At 33.1% G+C, this 20,753-nt stretch overlaps 5 protein-coding genes across 6 annotated transcripts; 3 read left to right on the top strand and 2 right to left on the bottom strand.

Annotated features, from left to right (window-relative positions):
* The first annotated feature begins 1,214 nt into the window (after positions 1 to 1,214).
* LOC18104918 (uncharacterized) lies at positions 1,215 to 2,206 on the top strand. Its single transcript, XM_006374904.3, has 2 exons — positions 1,215 to 1,500; positions 1,581 to 2,206. Exons 1-2 carry the CDS (start codon positions 1,333 to 1,335, stop codon positions 2,040 to 2,042), a joined length of 630 nt encoding a protein of 209 aa, XP_006374966.3. The 5' UTR covers positions 1,215 to 1,332; the 3' UTR covers positions 2,043 to 2,206.
* A 482-nt stretch (positions 2,207 to 2,688) lies between these two features.
* LOC18104919 (succinate dehydrogenase subunit 5, mitochondrial) lies at positions 2,689 to 4,892 on the bottom strand. The gene is made up of 4 exons (XM_006374905.3): positions 4,639 to 4,892; positions 3,738 to 4,048; positions 3,468 to 3,653; positions 2,689 to 3,039 (listed from the first exon to the last, which is right to left on the bottom strand). The coding sequence occupies exons 1-4, from the start codon at positions 4,802 to 4,804 to the stop codon at positions 2,983 to 2,985; spliced, it is 720 nt and encodes a 239-aa protein (XP_006374967.1). The 5' UTR covers positions 4,805 to 4,892; the 3' UTR covers positions 2,689 to 2,982.
* A 532-nt stretch (positions 4,893 to 5,424) lies between these two features.
* LOC18104920 (probable carboxylesterase 2) lies at positions 5,425 to 8,758 on the top strand. The gene is made up of 3 exons (XM_052447013.1): positions 5,425 to 5,864; positions 5,912 to 6,059; positions 7,473 to 8,758. The coding sequence occupies exons 1-3, from the start codon at positions 5,425 to 5,427 to the stop codon at positions 8,589 to 8,591; spliced, it is 1,707 nt and encodes a 568-aa protein (XP_052302973.1). The 3' UTR covers positions 8,592 to 8,758.
* A 6,745-nt stretch (positions 8,759 to 15,503) lies between these two features.
* LOC18104922 (probable carboxylesterase 2) lies at positions 15,504 to 16,743 on the top strand. Its single transcript, XM_006374908.3, has one exon. It carries the CDS (start codon positions 15,641 to 15,643, stop codon positions 16,598 to 16,600), a length of 960 nt encoding a protein of 319 aa, XP_006374970.1. The 5' UTR covers positions 15,504 to 15,640; the 3' UTR covers positions 16,601 to 16,743.
* Positions 16,744 to 17,754: 1,011 nt separating this feature from the next.
* Positions 17,755 to 20,694, bottom strand: LOC18104923 (26S proteasome non-ATPase regulatory subunit 14 homolog). 2 transcript variants are annotated; one of them, XM_006374910.3, is made up of 6 exons: positions 20,484 to 20,694; positions 20,101 to 20,278; positions 19,932 to 20,013; positions 18,881 to 19,057; positions 18,629 to 18,796; positions 17,755 to 18,170 (listed from the first exon to the last, which is right to left on the bottom strand). In XM_006374910.3, the coding sequence occupies exons 1-6, from the start codon at positions 20,623 to 20,625 to the stop codon at positions 17,979 to 17,981; spliced, it is 939 nt and encodes a 312-aa protein (XP_006374972.1). In that variant the 5' UTR covers positions 20,626 to 20,694; the 3' UTR covers positions 17,755 to 17,978. The 2 variants fall into 2 exon arrangements, with proteins under 2 accessions (XP_006374972.1, XP_052303028.1); XM_052447068.1 differs by having other exon boundaries at positions 20,101 to 20,274; positions 20,480 to 20,694.
* Positions 20,695 to 20,753: the final 59 nt, after the last annotated feature.

Here is a 20,753-nt window from a genome sequence, read left to right on the forward strand (position 1 = left end):
GTGGTTGCCCTTCTTATGATCCCACATTAGTTCAACTTTTTCTCTGATGTAGATGTAGCAGCATGAGACAGATTTTTTATTTTTATCATGCTGAAAGTAGGTAAAATGTGCTCTTTGGAGGGTAACGATGATATTCTGCTGGTGGTATCTGCACCAGTTTCTACATTTTACTATACAGTTTGTCAACTCAACTGCTTTGCTTTTTTCTTTTTTCTTCTTTTTGAGAATGGACTGCTTTGCTCTTTACATGGCCATGAGTTGCCCTCGATGGTGTGGATATGATCACATATCAATTCTATAACTCTGTCAACTCAGTGACAAATCTAGGCCTGGTTAGGTTGCCTGCGATGAACGTGTCATTATCAGTAAATAGCTTGGATTAGTAATAGCTTCTCCTGGATTTAGTCCTAGTGTGTTTTACTTCTGGGCTGGCTGTAGATGAAGATTGCCGACAGGCTCCCATTTCTTTCTAAATTCTGTTCCTTCTCTTCAATATATTTTCAGAAACATTTTGTAACGGATTGAATGCGTAAAACCTTGACTGGATCTGATCCAATCCAAGGCCTAGGATGCCATGTCAATCTAAAAATTGTCAGGGTAATCCAAATGATGATATTATTTGAATAAAAAATAAAATAATATTATTTGCGAAAAAAATTAATTTTTTTTTTTTATTAAAGTGAACTTATCAAATCTCATGTTCATGTTTCGAAATGAATCCCAATCCTGATCGGGATTAATAAATATTATATCAACTGCTTTCATGTAGCAGCTCATTAAATTTTATATGTCTAGTCACATAGCAATCAATTAATACAGAAATGGGATCAAAATCAGTGGTCATGCTCTGTTCTTAGTTTCTGTAACACTAAAACAAATTGAAAGGACGTTTCCGGTTGCCTGTAATAACTTATACGGCGGTGCACCATTCTAAAGTCGTATCAAATAAAAAGCATTCGAAGTTGGGTATCATGTCTCTCTTCACTGTAACTTCTGCTTAAAGTGATTTCTCGAGAAAGACAATTAACACTCGTTTAAGACAACCACATGAATTGACAATCGAGGGTCCCCATAAGGATTTTTAGCAGACAAATGGCAACGAGAAACTTAATGGGATTTGTGACTAATTTGTTAATATGTCTTTCTACTTTTTTAACTTAGTCTTCACCCCAAAGGATAGAAAGCCAGTATTGTCAAGAAGATGCAAGGCCACTATCAGTGGAGCAAGTCAATGTGGACATCAACATAAACTCTTGACTTAAAAATGTTAGTGCTGTGTGTATTTTCTGTACCGTATCATTAAAGTTGGAAATCCCACCAGTCTTCGCCAAGATGAGTGTCTTTTACCATGAAGAGCCACCAAATCATTCTAAGAAGTGCAAATTCCTTGCTGCAACTTTAAAGGATGTGTTTTCGAATTGCAGCGCTTGTGGTGGACAGATTTCAACTCCAGGCCCGGAGGAAGAGTATCCAACTACTGACGTTGATGATGACCAGGAAGTACTCACGTTTTCATAATCGCAAATTTCATGTTTTAACTTTCCATCTTCCTTGTTAATCTAAGTGTTTGCCTTCTTCAGATTATTGTTTCAGAAATTCGAAGCCGGGCAATGGAGAAGTTGAGGCATAAACCCTTTGTTTTCACTGACAGCTTTTCCTGGGTATACTCTCCGATGACAGGAGAATTGTTTGTAACTCCGAAGGCTGTTCAACAAAAGGAGGAGGATGACAGCAGCGAGGATGAAAATGATGATGCAAGAGAGGAATTTTTCTCTGTTGGGAGTTGTTTATCCTGCTGTTCGAGTGCTTTGAGCAGGGAAGTATTTGTTTCTGCCAAGACAATCTCCTCTCCATGTTCAAGCTTCAACGGGTTTGAGTTTCCAGATTTTCCAAAGCGTTCGATACTCCAGGAGTTCTGCTGTCACTGTCAGGGATGGCCATTTGGTCTATGCAGGAAGGCTGTGTTTCTTCCACCTTTGCCCAAATCCCCTTCTGAATCTTGGTCCTGGCGTAAGGGTGCAAGGATTGTCAAGATAGCTTAAGAGTTGGAGCATCCTTCATCCTTTTTTTGGGCTTGTTGGTAATGGAAAGCACGCATGCAAATCAAGATTAAATAGTAAATAATAACATCTCGGTTACGAGAAACCCTCTGTATACCCCTCTACATTATAGCTGGTGATTGCCTAATTCACGAGTCATGCTCTCATTTGCTGTGTCGAAGTTTATGAAATTGGTAAAATCTACCTAACCTATCAGCAAGAGAAACAAATAACATCTTCTCTTTTAAATGATACCCCCCTGGCGAGCTTGCTCTTGGCTCAAAACCAAAAACCAGCCCTCTTCTTAACAAAAGGACGAGCTAGACAGTTCAATCGTATTCATCTGCATCTGCAGAATCAGGGAAGAAAAAACCATTGTTGTCATGCCAATAATAACTAGATCAATTCCTATCTTTGAGAAAAAAAACTTTACAACAGATTTGAGTCCAAAAGTATCAACCACAATTATGCTGTCAACAAAATCTGATCCTTTTGAGTTGTTTTATATCAATAAGCATTCTAGTCGTTGTAGAGAGCTGTCAAGCAAGCAACATCCAGCCACTTCACTTATCATTTTACACCACTGATCTTCATGTCGGTGAGTAAATTATAGCCACCCAGTTAAAGAGATAATCGAACCAGTTAAAAGTTCAAACCAAGGGAAAAACTTCCACTTATTTACTTGCCCATGGCCAAACCATTGCAACAGTACCTTATTTTGGAAGAGAGAGTTATTAACCATCACAAGGAAGGAAATTTGTAAGACGAAACTTAACAACTGGAGGAAACAACAGTTTTAAATTGTCAACATAGATAAGCTATTATTTAACAACCAAGAACTTCAACTTGGAAGATTTTTTCAGAGGAATACCACATTCTGTCTCCAACTATTCAAAAACATGGTTCAAAATTCTGAAAGCTCAAATCTTTCCAAACTGCAACCCTAAGCTCTTTGCTCAACATAAGAGCCAGCAAGCCCAGAAGTGCCAAGAACCGTAACCTGCATCAAAACGTAATAATTTAGAAAGTTGGACACCTGACTTTGAATCATTTGTAGGATCACTGCAAATACAGAAGGAAAAAGCTCAAGGCTGGACATCCTTTGAGTGGTCATCCAACCTTCAAATCCAGGTTGTCCTATGTGGTCAGCACTACTAGGTTATTGCTAGATATACGCTATTTGTCAAGAAAGAAGAAAGGTCAGCTGCATATAACTTGTAAAGATCCTGGATGCTTGTTACATGTTTGTTTTGTGAGATGAACTGGGCCATATTTATAACATATACCCAATATGATGCATTTTGTAGCAGATCATGGACAGATCAATTGCTGTAAAGTACATAGTTTTGCTAGCATACAATAATATAATTCAGCTAGATCACGCAGCAAAGTTTGTGGCGTTCAAAAAAGTGCAACAAGTTTCAGTACCTTCCCCCACTCAGCACCAAGGCCGCAGCATCTCATCTTTAAGTATATCATCCTTGATCCCAACTCTGTCTCTACTTTCTTCCTCAAATAACCTTCACCAGGCCCAAATGAGTCCAAATACGCAGCATACCGTTGATAAAAAGTACGAATTGCATTAGCATGCAACTCCGGCAAAGGTTTTACATTCTGCAGAATAATACAGCCATCAAACTGCATGAACTACTGAGATAGCTGAAAGCAAGAAGTCATGAGAATCCCATAAAAATTTACCTCGCCGCTCAATCCAATGATGTCATCAAGTTCCATTTTCAGAGACATGATCTTACCACCAAATTCTTCAACAGCTTCAGCTGCACGGAAAACATTCTTCAGGATCTCCTGGCCAACCTTGTCATCAGTGTTTTTAGACAATGCTTTCTTTGCATCACTGACAACTGCATTAGGGAGCTCATCCCAATTTGTAGCCATCAAGTCCTTGAAAACATTTAAAATTTCAGGATCTTTAATGTCAGGAAAGTGAGTTACATCCTCGCTAAAAGATCGTGAACTTCCTAGGCTCATTGCAAAAGGAGACCTGAAATCTGCGTTGGTTTGCAACACAAAATACAAGTTCAAAGCATAAACAAACTATCAAACTAAGAAATCCACCACATATCACAACGTATTCTACATATAAAAAAACAGCAGCATTCAATTTATCCAGATGCATAAACACAGATATGGTAGCATTTGAACCCCAAGGCAAGCTTCTTTTCTTAATCGTGTCAAGGCTCATTACTTCTAGTGTCAAGCATATCTTTTCCAATCCAACATCTACACAGAAAAAAGGCAGGAAAAATAGTCCCAAGAAAACAAACCAATAAAAACATGATTTAACCCCCTAGCAAAACATGCGTGATTGCTTGAAGTTGTCATCCACAATTGTGCATCAGCAAATAACATAAAAACAATGAACAAAACAACACACACAACATGTTAAAACTTCAAGGCTGCACCAGTAGATGTTTCAAAGATAACCCCTTTATCTGAGCAGGCTCAAAAACCAATAAAATTAAAGCAGAAACTAATCAAATTCGACCTCGAAAAGAAAACCCCAGAATAAAATACAGTAAAACGAAGTAAAAATCCATAACTTCAAATGCAATCTAAAAGAGAAGACAAAAAGAAGTACCGCAAGGGATGCGTTTGGGAGTAGTTGAAACTGAAGGCGCAGAGACAGTGAAAAGAGATCGAGAAGCCAAGTGGTGACGGAGCTGGCTTTGGCTAATAGCAGCAGAACGCGAAGATCCAAGGCAGGCTGCCCTGTATATAGTTCTCAGTGCTCCCATCTTCTCCATTTTTTCTTCTTTTTTGATATCAAGCTCTTCGGTGATTTGCAGTGAGAATTTTTGTTGAGAGGAAATTTTGAAGGGCAAAATGTGAAAAGCACTGAAACTTCGGGCTCTTTTTTGGGTCTCCTATGGGCTGGGCCCAAATATTTTTGGAATACAATCATGGCCCTTAATCAGATCAAATTACTTTACAATCCGGAGGCGGAGGAGAGATCTCAACTACCATTTAGGAGTTAATTATCAATTAGTCCCTCTAATTTATAGTACTTATTGTAGTATAAAAATAATTAAATAATCATTTGAATATGTTTATGTTTAGTATTTTATTTCAAAAAAATCTTTTTTTCCTTCTGATCGATCTTTGTATCTCATTTTCTTTTTCTCTCTTTTCTATTTCTAGAATGAAAATAAAAAGTAATCGAAAAAATAACGTGTAATAAACGAAAATAATAAATGGATTTAAAAATATAAAGATTAAATGCATAATTTCTGAAAATATAAAGGCAAATTAATTAATTAATTTTACTAAACTACGAGGACTAATTTATAATTAACTGTACTGTATAACACAAGTTTTCAAAAATACAAAGATTAGTCATAGCCTCTTCTCAATCTCTCTCCAAATGATGGAGTCAAGCAAACAAGAAGTAGTCTTTGAGCTACCAGTGCGTCTCCGAGTTCACAAAGATTGCCATGTGGAGAGGCCAAGACCCGAAGATTTTATCCCTCCTTCAACCGATCCCATTACAGGAGTTTCGTCGAAAAATATTGTAGTAGTCGCAGAATCCAAAATCACTGCTCGCCTATTCCTACCTAAAATCACAGATCCGAACGAAAAACTTGCCGTCCTTGTTTATTTCCACGGAGGAGCCTTTGTTGTAAACACACCATTCACTACTCGGTTCCATAACTTGGTAACCATCATTGTTTCTGAAGCTAACGTTGTTGCTGTTTCTGTTGACTATAGGAAAGCTCCGGAGCACCCTATCCCAGCTGCATATGAAGATTTATGGGCTGCACTCAAATGGGTTGCTTCCCATTCTAATGAAGATGAACTTGAGTCTTGGTTATTTCCCATGCTGATTTTCAACGTGTTTTTTTGGGTGGTAGCAGTTCTGGTGTTGATATGGCTCACAATCTGGCCATGTTTGGTGGGAACCAGGAGCCGGGGCTTAGTATTGGGCTTCTTAGGATTGCTTTGGTACACCCTTATTTTTGGGGTTCGGTGCCTTTTGGAACGGCGATTTATCCAGATGAAAAGGTTTTAGTTTTTTAATTTTTTTAGTTTTATGTGAGTTTTCGGGCTAGCTTACGTGTATTTCAATTAATTTCACGGATCTTGAAGTTAAGAGCTCAAACCTGAGACCACAGAGAGAGTAAACCTCTTGGTCTCAAGCTCTTACCACTAGATCACTACCTAGATTGTTGGTTTTAGCTTATTTTTTATTTGATTTGAATGTGAGGTGGTTTTTTTAAAAAATATATAATTTTTTTAAAATATAAATTATACTTTATATAAATAAAAATTATATAATTTTTATATGAGTCTAAAACAAATCAGCCATACTTTTAAACCAAACACTCCTTTAATTAACCAGGGTTTCGTAATTAACCAGGTTTTGTGTATATGTTTGGTTCCGGAGTTTGTAATAATTATTTTTTAAAATATTTTTTATTTAAAAATATATTAAAATAATATTTTTTTATTTTTAAAAAATTATTTTTAATATTAGTATATAAAATAATTAAATTAATTAAAAGTATAAATAAATAAATATTTTTTAAAATATAAAAGTAGTTTTTTATTTGTTCATCCAACCCGGGCAATGATGATTCACGCGGAATCCATTTGATTAAAAAACATTAGGGAATAAAATTTATTTATTATAAAATACGAGAATAAGATTTTTTTTAATTAAGGACTTTTTAAAAAATAAAATAAAATATAGAGACCAGAGTAAGTTTTTTTAAAAAAATTACAAGTATCATAATATATATTAATAAAAATTTCATATTATAGAAATATGATACGTGCCAGTTCTTAATGATATTAGTGATGCTAAGTAATAGAAAAATATGAAAATGCAATGTACAAGGTATTAATTATTGCAAAGAATATGTTTTGGAGCGGTTGAAATTGAAAGTTTGTTAATGTAACGAATACTTGAAAATATATTAAATAATTTTTTTATAATATTAAAATTATTAAAAAAAATAAAAAACATTAATTTTATATTTTTTTTAAGTGATATATACTTTTTAAAAAAATAAAAAAAAATAAAAACCATTACAATCCACTGGAAGCAAAATTATGACAGAGCTGGTTAGGGTTTAATAGCAGCCGAACTTAAAGATCTAAAGCGGGCTGCCCTGTTCTCGGTGTCGGTGCTCCTATCTTCTCCATTTTTTTTATATTTTTTTTTGCTATAATGAGAATTTTTGTTGAGAGGAATAAAGGGCAAAACGTGATAAGCACTGAAACTCAGGGCACTTCTTTTTAGGTCTCCTTTGAGCTCGGTACAAAATATCTTTGGAAATAAATATTTTTGACTTTTAAATATTTGATGGACCCAATACAAGACAATTATGGCTTCTGAGCTAGAAAATAAAATTAAAGGGGCTAAGATTTTAATTATTTTTATAAATATTGTTAAGAAAAAAAGCTGAAAAACAATTCTCTTGTAAGGCCGTTTTCAAGAATACAATTCTGAAAAATAATTATAATCAACTCTACTATAAAACACACGTTTTCAAGAATACAAAGAACAACCATAGCTTCCCTCTCAATCTCTCTCCAAATTCCATGGAGTCCAGCAAACAAGAAGTAGTCTTTGAGCTAACAATGACTCTCCGAGTTCACAAGGATGGTCATGTAGAGAGATTAAGACCCACAGATTTTATCCCACCTTCAACCGATCCCATTACAGGAGTTTCATCGAAAGATATTGTAGTAGTTCCAGAATCCAACATCACTGCTCGCCTATTCCTACCTAAAATCACAGATCCGAACAAAAAACTTGCTCTACTTGTTTATTTCCACGGAGGAGCCTTTGTTATCAACACGCCATTCACTACTCCGTTCCATAAATTTGTAACCAACCTTGTCTCTGAAGCCAATGTTGTTGCTGTTTCTGTTGACTATAGGAAAGCTCCGGAGCACCCTATCCCAGCTGCATACGAAGACTCAATGGCTGCACTCAAATGGGTTGCTTCCCATTCTAATGGAGATGGACCTGAGCCTTGGTTAAATAACCATGCTGATTTTCAACGAGTTTTTTTGGGTGGTGATAGTTCTGGTGCTAATATTGCTCACAATTTGGCTATGACTGCTGGGAATCCTGAGACGGGGCTTAGCATTGGGCTTCTTGGGATTGCTTTGGTACACCCTTATTTTTGGGGGTCGGTGCCTGTTGGATCGGAGGCGGATTATCCAGATGACAAGTCTGTAATTAATCGAGACTACGTGGATCGAGTTTGGCCATTTATTTGTCCATCTAACCCGGAGAACGACGATCCACGGGTTAATCCAGTGGCAGAAGGTGCACCACGCCTAGTGGGCCTGGGGTGTAAGAGGGTGCTGGTTTGCGTGGCCGAGCATGATGTGATGAAAGATAGAGGCTGGCTTTACTACGAGGCATTGAGCCGAAGTGGGTGGATGGGTGTGGTTGAGATATTTGAGACACAAGGAGGGCACCATGGATTCTATTGTAATGACCTGGAACCTGAGAAATCTAAACAGTTGACACAAAGACTGGCTGCTTTCTACCAGACTGATGCGCCTCTATTTCGATAGAGGGAGGACTTCCTGCTCTTGCTCTTGTTATGATCTTATTAATTTGCGATATCGTCTCCTGCTTAATTTGTATTCAGCAAAAGTCATGTTGTTGCAGTTTCTGTTGATTATTAATTAGTTTGCTCTAAGCGTGTTTCACGTTGTAATAAATTCATGTTATTCGGTAATCAAGCACTATTAATATATAATAAAGTGAAGTTCGAGAAGACAAAAAAAAAAAAAAACTGCCAAAATTTGTCATGTTTTCCTTGCCAAGCAAAATTATTATTGGCATATATTGTAGTGGCATGGTAATTCTTTCACGTGCTGTTTGAAAATTTCAGATTTCAGTAAAAATAAAATTATCTCAACATTATTTACTCGATTTTAGTGTTCGAGAAGTTTAAAGTAATATAAACGAGTTCTGTGATCCATTAAAATTATAGATTTTTATACATTCATAAATCACTCTAAAAATGGTGTGATTTGCTTAAAAATTGACTGGTTAAAAATTAATATCATCAACGCATTTCTATTTCCCATATGCTCTGAATAGGTTTTTTAAATTCGATAATAAATTTTGTAAATGATGGTACTTAAATCAAAAGAATTCCATAATTTTAATATATATATTCCAAACAAAAACAATCAATTATCAAATCAAATCAAATGAATTAGATCTACTTAAATAATTAAAATCAATTATAAGATAAAATTAATTCTAAATAACTAATAGCTCTCTCAAAAAATTGGTAAAAAATAGGTGGCTAGAAAGGAAGAAGATGGTGGAGATAAAAGGCGAAGTTGTATTTTAAGTGTTTGTTCAGTAATGTGATATATAATATTTTTTAAAAGTAATTTTTAATTGAAAATATATTAAAGATGTGTTTGAGGGTGCTTTTGTTTTTGTTTTTGGATGATTTTCAAAAGTATTTTTGGCTTAAAAATATATTAAATTGATGTTTTTCTAGTACTTTCTAATGATTTTGATGTGTCGACATAAAAAATAAAAAAAATATTATTTTAATACATTTTCAAGTGAAAAACTATTTTGAAAAATATTTTGCATCACAATTTCAAACATAAGTTTTTTCATATTTTTTTTTTAATATTTGATATCAACATATCGAAATCTTAAAAAAAAACATTTATTTTATTTTATTTTTTAAGATAAAAAATAATTTAAAAGAAGAAAAAATCTCAATACCAAACACTCTATTAATCCTAACTAGCATACTGATATGCGCTCCGCAGCTAGTTAATAATAATTTTTTTTAAAATATAAAAAAATTTAAGAATATAAAGAATATTTTAAATGTCTTGAGTCCTAATAGCCTTTGATTTGACAACAATTTCAAATCCACGAATTTAAATTTAATGGCTAAACCAAATCTAATAACTTTTTATAAATGATAAAAACATCGTGCAAGATAATGTGACAAATTGCATTAACAAATCAAATGAATTGGATTGTCCAAACCTTTTGTATTTGTTTCCAAAGACAAATCAAATGAATTTTGTTGAGACTTCTAATACGGTTTGAAAATGAATTTCACTTTCATTTTTCTCGTGGGACAAAGTATTTACTATTTAGATTATGAATTTGATTAAAAAGAACGTAAAGGATGGAGGAGAAAATTCTTGAACTACCATGGTTCATTTAATTCACAAATTTAACCAATATAATAATAATAACAGGATTAAAGAATTATTTTATATTAAATAAAAAGTTTGGATCAACATAACTATTCATTTATGCACTAAAAATAATTGAATGTTTGGTGTAAAAAATATTTTAGAGTAACCTCCAAAAGTTATTTAGATATTTAATAAGTAGATGTGAATGAATTGACTTTTAGAAATTAATATTTCATTGTTTTTGTTTTTAGGAATTTGGATGTATTCGCAAGCTTGTTATTAAATATGTTTTATAGTATTTTTAGTTTAAAAAATTATTAAATTGATATTTTTTTAAAATAGTTTTTTTATTATTTTGATTATTGAATCCAACGACCAACCCAACCCAATAAGTTTGGGTCTAGTGGCCATGCCACACCCATGACAGTTAGATCTGACTGTCAATCTAGACCCAATAGTCCTAGGTCTAGCGGTCATACTAAATCCAAGATAGTTGGGTCCGGCAGCTAAGCTAGATCCAAATCTCTTGTATCTGGCGGTCAATTCAGACCCAACAGTTTTGGATCTGATAATCATACCAAATTTAATAACGCTTCCATGATGTTATAGTGTTGTTTATGATATAAATACTCTATATTTACTGTGCAGTGGTGCAATAAATTTATGTTTATAGTACCTGTATAATATTTTTTTCATATATTTTAAAGTATAGTATAATAGTGATAGTGGTCATTTCTTTATCAAACGCCGGGCTGCTTACTGAGACCACCAGTGGGATCACGCTGGAGCTTCCGCATTTGGGTTGCCTTTTGTATGAAATCGGGTGAAAGTAATATAAACAAAAGACCAAGCCTTTACAAGTAGATTTCCAAAGCAGATTATCAGAGTTTCTTCCTTCCTTTTTTTTTTTTTAATTTCAACGTCTCCAATTAATAATTTGCTTTTGTAGTGGGAGTGACCCTTTTGGATTGAGATGAAGACATATTTCTTTAATGGAAAGTGGTTTTTTATAAATTATTTTTTAATTTTTTCTGTATTTTTTTGCCATTAAAAAAATTGATCAATAAAAAATACTTTACAGTTAAAGAAAAATTTAGCTTGGCTTATAGGAAAATATATCATTTTCCTTTTATTTTTGACAGAAAAACTTTCCAGAAGTTGTGAAAATTTTAGAAATACCATATTATTTGCTAATTATAACAAAATATCATATTATTTTGTTTTGAGTTTTTTTTTCAATTTCACCCTTTAGAATTTGATTTAATTTGATTTTTATATTAACTTTGGTTTTTATTTTCATGATTGTTATTTGTTTTTCTCTTATTATTTTTTTAATTGAAATTTTTTATCTATCAAATTTGATCCTCATTTTTTTATTGTTACTTATTTTATTTGAAATAATTTATAAAATTATTATTATTATTATTTTAATTTGATCATCTTTTAATTTTTTTATCTGTTAGATTTGATCTCCATTATTTTTATTATTATTTATTTTATTTGAGATCATTTATAAAATTAGATTTTTTTTTCAATTTCATTATCATTCATCTTTTTAATTTGTAAGATTTATTCCTTATTATTTTAATAAAATTAAAAAAAATTAATAAGTTATTTTCCAGCTAATTTTTCATTACATAACCAAATACTGAAAAGTATTTTTCAATTTATTTTTTATGACACTACCAAACATTGGAAAATAATTCACTTTTTTAAAAAATTATTTTTCAAAAAATACTACTTTGCAGTAAATAAACAAACGAGGCATAAAATAAATTTAACAAAAAATAACAATTAACATAAAATAGGAAAATGAAGTGCGGTTACTACTCACACAAAAAAATGCTTGTTCACCTATATATATATATATTAGGATTTGTTATGAATTTTATTTTCATATATTGTATATGTGTTATGAAAAGAATTACTCAATGTTAAAATAAATATTGGTTGAGTTTAGTCGAATGAATTAGATTACAAATCAAGGTTGAATCAATCAAATGATATATCAAACACTATTAATATATATTTTTTAAAATTATATATATTTTTAATCAAGGCTATTAATATATATTTTTTAAAATTATTTTATAATCTCAATTTCAAAAGCATTATTAACCAAACACATTAAATTATTTTTTGTTTAACCTTAATTTCAACTACAGTTTTAACCAAACACTTATCTTTTCAAATTAATTTCAATTAAAAATACTTTTTATAAAATAATTTTTTTTAAATCACAACCAAAAAGCATATTCTTAAACGGACACCCTTTTCTAAGCTCCAGGTAAAGAAATATTAACCTAAATATATGATTAACTATTACCTAAATACTAAATAATCGGTAAATCATCAATTTCAAACAACCTGTCAGAGAAAAGCTGTTCTCGATAATTAATGCTAACAAAACATGACTTTCGACCATTAGATGTGACTTGTGACTTGTATGATATGTGCCTTTTCCACTGTCTTAACATAATTATGGATTAGCTCATAATAAAGTTGTAGACTGCCATACAATATTTTCTTTCTTTATCTCTAAGCTATTCCATAGTTGACAAACTTTTTAAAAACATTCTAGCATTTGTTTTTTTAATGAGGGATATTTTAGATATATAAAACCAAAATTTATCATGATATACTTTCATTAATTTTAAAATGCTGAAAATTTTATTAAAAATATCATGCTATGAATAAAAAATACATATAATTGCATGAAAATTATCAAGACATAATTTTTTCTTTTTTATTGAAATTGATTTCTCAAATCATTATAAGTTTTTTTATTAAAAATATCATGCCATGAATAAAAAATACATAAACAAAGAAGCTAGCAGCTTCTTGAAGCAAAGGAAAAGGAAGAGAAAATTGTGTCAAAGACGTGTCTGGCAAATATCATTGACCGATTTATAATACTGTTTGACCGAATAAAATTCTCGAACTAAAATAAAATATCGATGGTAGTTGTAACAGAGTGTCAGGTTGTCCTTGTCTGATGTTTGGATAAATTAACTGTTTAAAGAAAACCAAAACAATAAATAAGACTTTTTCGTTCCGTTGACAAAGTATCTGGTTGCCTTGTTCAACCAACAGGATCTAATAGCACCAATACACAAGTCAAGGAAAAACAGTGCTGATATTTAATGAATATTTGTTTTTGTGTTATAACTTGTTTTTTAAGATGTTTTTTTTGTTTAAAAAAAATTATTAAATTAATATTTTTAGATGATTTTAGATAATTTTGATGTGTTAGAATTAAAAATAAATAAAAATATAAAAAATATATTATTTTAATATATTTTTAATTAAAAAACACTTTTAAAAAGTATTATGCATTATAATACTATACAAATAATGTCTATTTATTTGTGCGGTACACTTATAGGGTGCGCCGCATAATCAAATCAAGCTAGTGTGTTGGGAGTATGATAGATATCGTTTTTCAAAGTGTTTTTTACTTAGAAATACATTAAAATAATTATTTTTTTATTTTTTTAAAATTCATTTTTAACAAAAATAGCTGAAATTATTGTTGTTAAAATCCCGAGTTAACTCGTAAAATCATATGATTTTACGAGTTAATATGTATCTAACGTGCAAAATCGGACTTAACTCGTGCAAAATCGGTAAAATAAGTAAACTTGGTAAACTCGGTCTGATTTTACGAGTTTATTAAATTTATTATATGAACAAAGTCAGGTTCAAATTTGGCATTAAAATATCAGGTGATCAGTTTTGCGAGATTGAACATATCTTTTAAACCTTACATTGGATAGAGCTGAAATTTTACAGAGAAATATTACACATATGAAAATATATTGTCGTAAAAATTCATGTCAAATGGAGTTCAGGAACATAATATTTCAGAGGGTCAAAGTTAGCAGATGAATCTTGTCAAATATGTAAAACTAAACCTTCATGTACTGTTTGGGACATATCTAGAGCTACCGGTGGAATTTTGCCGCAATTAAAGTTGGGCTGAAAACTAGATATTTGAAACTTTCCAACCATATATCGCAGGTCCAGTAATGCATCCAGATAAGGGAGAACAACATGATTTAAATCAGGACTCAAATATGCCAAGAATATACGAAAATTGAAGATTTGGGTTGCATAAAGGAGTTTTAACATGAAGACTTTTTATTATTATTTTATTTAATTTTAAATAATTATTTTTAATTTGAATTTTTTCTAGCGTATTAGATATTATTTAGGGGTTTATTTTATTATTTAATTCATGTTAGTTAATTACTAGTTTAGCTCATTAGCTTGCAACCCAAAAGAAGTCCATTATGACTTATTGTGATGAGAACAACAAGTTGTCACCAAGTTCATGTGTAATTCCTACCATTCAACGATTTTCCTGTATTGAAAAGTTTTGTTCTGAAATTTTTTATTTCTTTATGTTATTAATTTATTGATTCATACTATCTATCTCTCTCGTTTCATTTAGATCATTTATTTATTATAATATTGTTGATTCACTTTATCTTATTTTAATGTAATTTAATTTATTGGTTGTAATTGTCAATATATAATTAGTTAAAAAAATTACTTTATGATCTAAATTTATATTCTATTTTTTTTATGTTAAGTTAAAAAAATAATTTTTAGCAACTAGGTTGAAATTGCAAGTGAGGTGGTGGAAGAATAAAATAAAATATTAGCAGGAAAAAATTAGAAGATGAAAAGGGTGATCCCCATCTCTATCAATGGGATTAGTCTAAATTTGATTAGTAAAAATAAAAAAAATAGTTTAAAATGAAACGAGTTCAAATCAGAGAATGAACTCACAAGTCATTGAGCTACGCTGGAGGCATGACAGATGTAATGTCTATTCAACTAGCCACCTACCACCCTAGCACCGACTTTGTTCACGAGTCAATCACAACTTAATTACACTTGCTTTATATATATATATATATATATATATATATATATGAGAACGAATCCTGCTGGCTTCCCCATGTGTGACTTAATTAATGCAATATGAATTTTTTGTTCATATGTAGAAAAAGACACTTCAATTACCGGTGAGGAAGCAAAGGTCGTTCGACAGAATTAAAATATTCATATAAAATCAAAGCAAGATTCAGAAAAGGACATCCATTGAAAAACGTTTTCTTTTATTTGGTGATGTTTTCTTAAAATATTTTTTATTTAAAAATATATTAAAATAATTTTTTTTATTTTTTAAAAATTATTTTTAATATTAATGCTTTAAAATAATTTTAAAAAATAAAAAAAATTTAATAAAAAAATAAAAAAAATCAATTTTTTTTAAAAACAGTACCGTGGTCCATTGCAACGTCAAGTCCCAGCTTTTGCCGATATAAACAGACTCCATTCTCTCTGTCAGGTTAAAATCATCACTGTCTTTTGGTATTAGAAGCTCTCCTTTAGTTCATCCATTCTCTCTCTCTTGCTTTCAGATGGATCAGAGCAAAGAAATAGCTCGAGACGTTTTTCCTTTCCTTCGGGTGTACAAAGATGGAACCATCGAGAGACTAGCAGGGACAGAAGTTTCTCATGCTGGCTTAGATCCTGAAACCGGAGTTTTGTCTAAAGACACGGTGATCGTACCAGAAACTGGTGTCTCAGCCAGGCTCTACCGTCCCAATTCAGCAAAAGGCAACCGGAAGCTTCCTCTCGTGATCTACTATCACGGTGGAGGTTTTTTCATTTCATCAGCTGCTGATCCCAAGTACCACAACAGCCTCAACAGGCTAGTCGCTGAGGCTAACATCGTTCTTGTTTCAGTTGACTATAGGATAGCCCCAGAGAATCCTCTCCCAGCAGCATATGATGACTCTTGGGCTGCGCTTCAGTGGGTAGCTGCCCATGCTAAGGAAGATGGTGGCAGCGAGGCATGGCTTAAGGATTACGTCGACTTTGGACGGGTGTTCTTGGCAGGAGATAGCTGTGGCGCTAACGTGGCACATCACTTCGCATTGAAACTTAAGGACTGTGAACTGGGTCATCAGATAAACATTCAAGCCATCGCTATGATCTTTCCTTATTTTTGGGGGAAAGATCCAATTGGCGTAGAAGTAACAGATCAGGCGAGGAAATCAATGGTGGACAACTGGTGGTTGTTGGTATGCCCATCGGAGAAAGGATGCGATGATCCTCTTATTAACCCATTCGCAGATGGATCCCCAAGTCTAGAGAGTCTTGCTTGTAAAAGACTGCTTGTTATTGTTGCAGAGAAAGACATATTAAGGGATAGAGGAAGGCTGTACTATGAAAAAATGGTGAACAGCGAGTGGCAAGGAACCGCCGAGTTTATGGAAGTACAAGGAGAAGATCACGTCTTTCATATCCATAATCCTGACTGCGAGAATGCAAAGAGCATGTTCAAGGGTCTGGCTTCTTTCATCAACCAAGCATAGGGATCCTGCTGTAGAGCGCAGAGCTTTCACTTGTGGAAAAAGACTACTCTTTATGTTAATTTATGCTGTAAAACAAGACAAATCTATATTTGGATGCACATAATGATTTCCATTCCAATGCTAGTTTTCAGAAGTTTGCTTTAGCCAGTGCCTGCTTTTGTGCTTTTGTAACATGCCTCATTCTTTTTCCAATGCTAGTTTTCGACTGGGTTGCCTTCAAATAAACAAGTCCACAAGGCCAGAAATCGGGCCAAATAACAAGGCAAATAATGCCCCACCTGCCAGCCAGTTCGTAGAAAAGCATTTCATTGCACGGCTGCCATTGAAGCTCTGTCAATTTACTTATGACGACTATAGAAAAGTCTTTCTGAAATAGACCTCTTATCGCAGCACCAAAGCCATAAATTACTTCCCCACTTGTGCTGCAGCACCAGTGGCTGATAGATATTTGAAAACAATTGGTTTCTTTCTATATTTAGCGAAGAAGGTCAGAAAAATAAAATATTGGCCGTCGGGGGCACTGAAAAGATAAGCAGGACAATAAAACTCTTGGACAATGAGAATTTATTAATTTATACTCTAATTAATATAAAATTAATTTATCAATGTTTTTTTTTTTTTTTTTCAAAGCATTAAACTCAATACATGTATTATGTATTTTGATTATACAAATATTATTTAATTACTGATTATAAATTATCATTATATTATGTACTATGAATTATCATTATTCTATATAATTTATTTTTTAAAAATTGAAATATCATTACATAATGGATGTTGAATAACTTTAGAGTTGTTGAGTGATAATAAATTATTGAGAACATCAAAATAACAAAGAACATGAAGTTTCTGTACTCGTACAAATATACATCCAAAAACAACAATTACGTCATATATTCTCTTATAATTGTATAAAAAGATTATTAATTTTTATAACCTGTGTTTTTTTTTCAAATATATTATCTTATTATTAATTTACCACATTAATTCGAAGTCAAAGTCAAGACCGGTTAAAAATAAGGTTATTAATTTATCAACGTTACACTGTAGTGAACTTTTAACAGGAGTTCGAGCTAGGAACAATCCAAGAAATGGACCATCGTTTGATTTGCTAATTATAACTTCCACAACCAAATAACAAAACAGCAGCATGCAAACAGGGGCCCAGAAGGAACACCCCGCGATCTAAACATCATGAAGCAGACAATAGCACAAGTGTATCAAGTGATTGAACTGCCTTCCATAAATCCACAATGACAACTCAACCAGTACAGCATAACAAAAAACGAAATGGCAAAAAACCAAAAGGTACACTATGAACCAAGATTGTTCGACTTGAAACAGAGAATACAGAATGAGAAATGAAAGGCCAGATCTAGAACACAACCGTGTCGAGCATAGTACCCAATGTCTGAACTATGTTGGAAGACATTAAGTTTGAGACATGTTCTTCAAGGTGTTTCTTCGCATCTTGCCTTCCCACGTTCGCAATTGCCAGCTTTTCAGGTGGCAGCTCATCTTCCTCTTGCACAGCCTTGTTGTATTTAATAGCTAAGTTCAGCATTTCCTGCGATTTCAAGACATCAAGATCAATCCCTACAGGACTGAGAAAATGGATATTACTGTATTTAACTAATACCTACCAGACTACAAACATTCAAAGGGCAATCAAACATTCTAATGGCATTGCCCTGATGATAAGAAGGTAGTTAACAGAGGTTTACCCCATCAGGATGCAATTGCCATAATGTTGGATAAGTAATGGAATGGAATGCTATATGGGATGAGTAATACAAGCTATGAATCCACAAATGACAATGCACTAATGTTTGATGAGTAATGGCATGCTAGTCATAATTACTTGCAATGGTCCTCAACTAGAATTAACCTCCAACATGGGGAGTTCATGATGCATGATCATTTACAATAGGACACTGAAAATCATGAGCACCCTCTCCCACACAATGAAAAGACAATAAAAACAACAAAACATAGATTAAATAAACTCCCATAAAACTTGCTCACCTGAACAGTCTGCTCATTGGTTTTTGAATGAGTATCAAACCGCTTAAGTGTCAAACCGTCTGTCCATTTCTTCTTGTGAAGATTAAGAAGCATCTTTTCCTCAAGTTCATTCTTTCTGTAATTAATGGCTATTGAGTAATAATGTCTATTCAATCCATGGATCAATGCCTGGAAATTTCAAGTAAACCATATCAGATCTTGATGCAACAGAAAAAAGCTTGCGGAAAAAGAACAGTTTTGTTATGCACTTACTTGAATGGATGGCTTATTCAGATGCCCAAGATTGGAAGTTGTCTGCCGTGGTTCTTGGCCAAGCATCATTGTTTGTGGGTTAATCAAACGGAAGGCATCAATTACCACCTTTCCTTTAACACTCTGGATTGGATCCACGACCACTGCCACAGCACGTTGATTCAGAGCTTCAAAACTCTGTTAATATCAAACATGATAAACCAGTCAGTTCAGATAGCAACAACAAGCAGCAACAATACTGAAACAAACAACAATCATATAAAAAAATACTGCAATTAAGAATTCATCCTAGTTCAGAAAGACTAACTTCAAGGCATTGGCTAAATGCCACATTCGTTAAAAACCCTTGCCTCCACTAACACAGTCTTAGCATTGTGGCAAAACTGAATTGAATCAAAATTATATAAGCAGACAAAGAGCATTCTGAAAGAACAGCTCCTGAATTTTGTTCTGATACAACTTGTGGAAAAATTGGACAGGTATATATCCATAAAAGATTGGAAGAAAAGACAGGAGAGGGCATTATGATTTTTAGCATCTACTTAAAAATGCTAAAATTGTGAGAGACTGTTAGATGAGATGGCAAAGTAAGCATTTTATCAACATTTGGAGGTTTGAGGTTCAAATCCCAAACAAGGGGACAAACCTATTGGTTAGGACAAACAGAGAAAAAGTTACACATTTAAAGAACAATCATTCCAGGTCACAAAGGCACTCCGCAAAACAAGAGTCCCCAGTCATTTCTTATCAACAAGCTTCTTATATCCATGTCAAGCAGCATCATCCACAATTTCCTAAGGTTTTTTTACTAACCCATGTGATCACAGTTCACATTGGACAAGCTATCCTGTTTTAGGCAGTACTTTTTTTCTCTTTCCAAATGACAGTTCACAGAATCATAAGGTACAGTCATCCTATCCCATAATCACTGAATGGCTAAATCTAATAATCCATTTTCGGACAGTCTGTAAAATCAATGTAAAGTTCACTAATGACACTAAGCATTAAGAATACCAATGCTATGTCTATAAGCATAAACATAAAGCAAAACCTGCTGGGTATTTATATCAACACCGGAAAGCCAACAGCCAAATCCAGGATGTGAATGGTACCACCCCACAACCATCTCCGGCCTGCAACACCAAACAACAAAAAAATTAACCAAAAATAACCACACGATTTCATCTAAATCAAATTGACAGGAAAAAGAAAAATAATACCTTCCAGTCTGTTTAAGCATGTCAATCATATTAGTCTGAAACACATGATCAACAGCTTCAACACTCACACCAGTACCACTTTGTGGCATGGCGAATACATCAACAACGCGAACTGTATATTCATCCACAAACTCTCCAAGCATCAAACCCATAACTTCCATCGGTACCCCAGCTCTGCCTATATCCACATCCACACAAAAACCCAATTCTTAACAACTCCTCAAATATTCAACAAGAACACCGCAAACCCAAAATTCATTTCAGATCCAAAACCCTAGACTCTAGGTTCAAATTCAAATCAACACAGAACCAACAACTAAACCCTAAAACTGAAATATGCTATATCTATAGGTTTTGGATTTGGATTTGGAAAAAAAACGTACCGTGTTTAAGCATTTTGAGGAGGGCAAGAGAGGAGATGTAGACCTGCTCAGAGGAATCAAGTGTTGGAGAATCTGGTGGTGGATGGCCCAACGCACCTCCTGCACCTGCAAACATTCTTTGCAGTCTCTCCATACCTGACATTTCTCTCCAGCCAAACACAAATTATTCTCGAGAGCTTTACTTTGTGAGCAAGACAGAGACTGCTAATTTCTTATGCCCTTGAAAGGTTAAATGATTAATAGTTTTGGGAAATGGGCCCTGAAACTAGA

The sequence above is a fragment of the Populus trichocarpa genome, chromosome 14 (assembly GCF_000002775.5).
Source record: "Populus trichocarpa isolate Nisqually-1 chromosome 14, P.trichocarpa_v4.1, whole genome shotgun sequence".
In the NCBI taxonomy this organism is placed as follows: Eukaryota; Viridiplantae; Streptophyta; class Magnoliopsida; order Malpighiales; family Salicaceae; genus Populus; species Populus trichocarpa.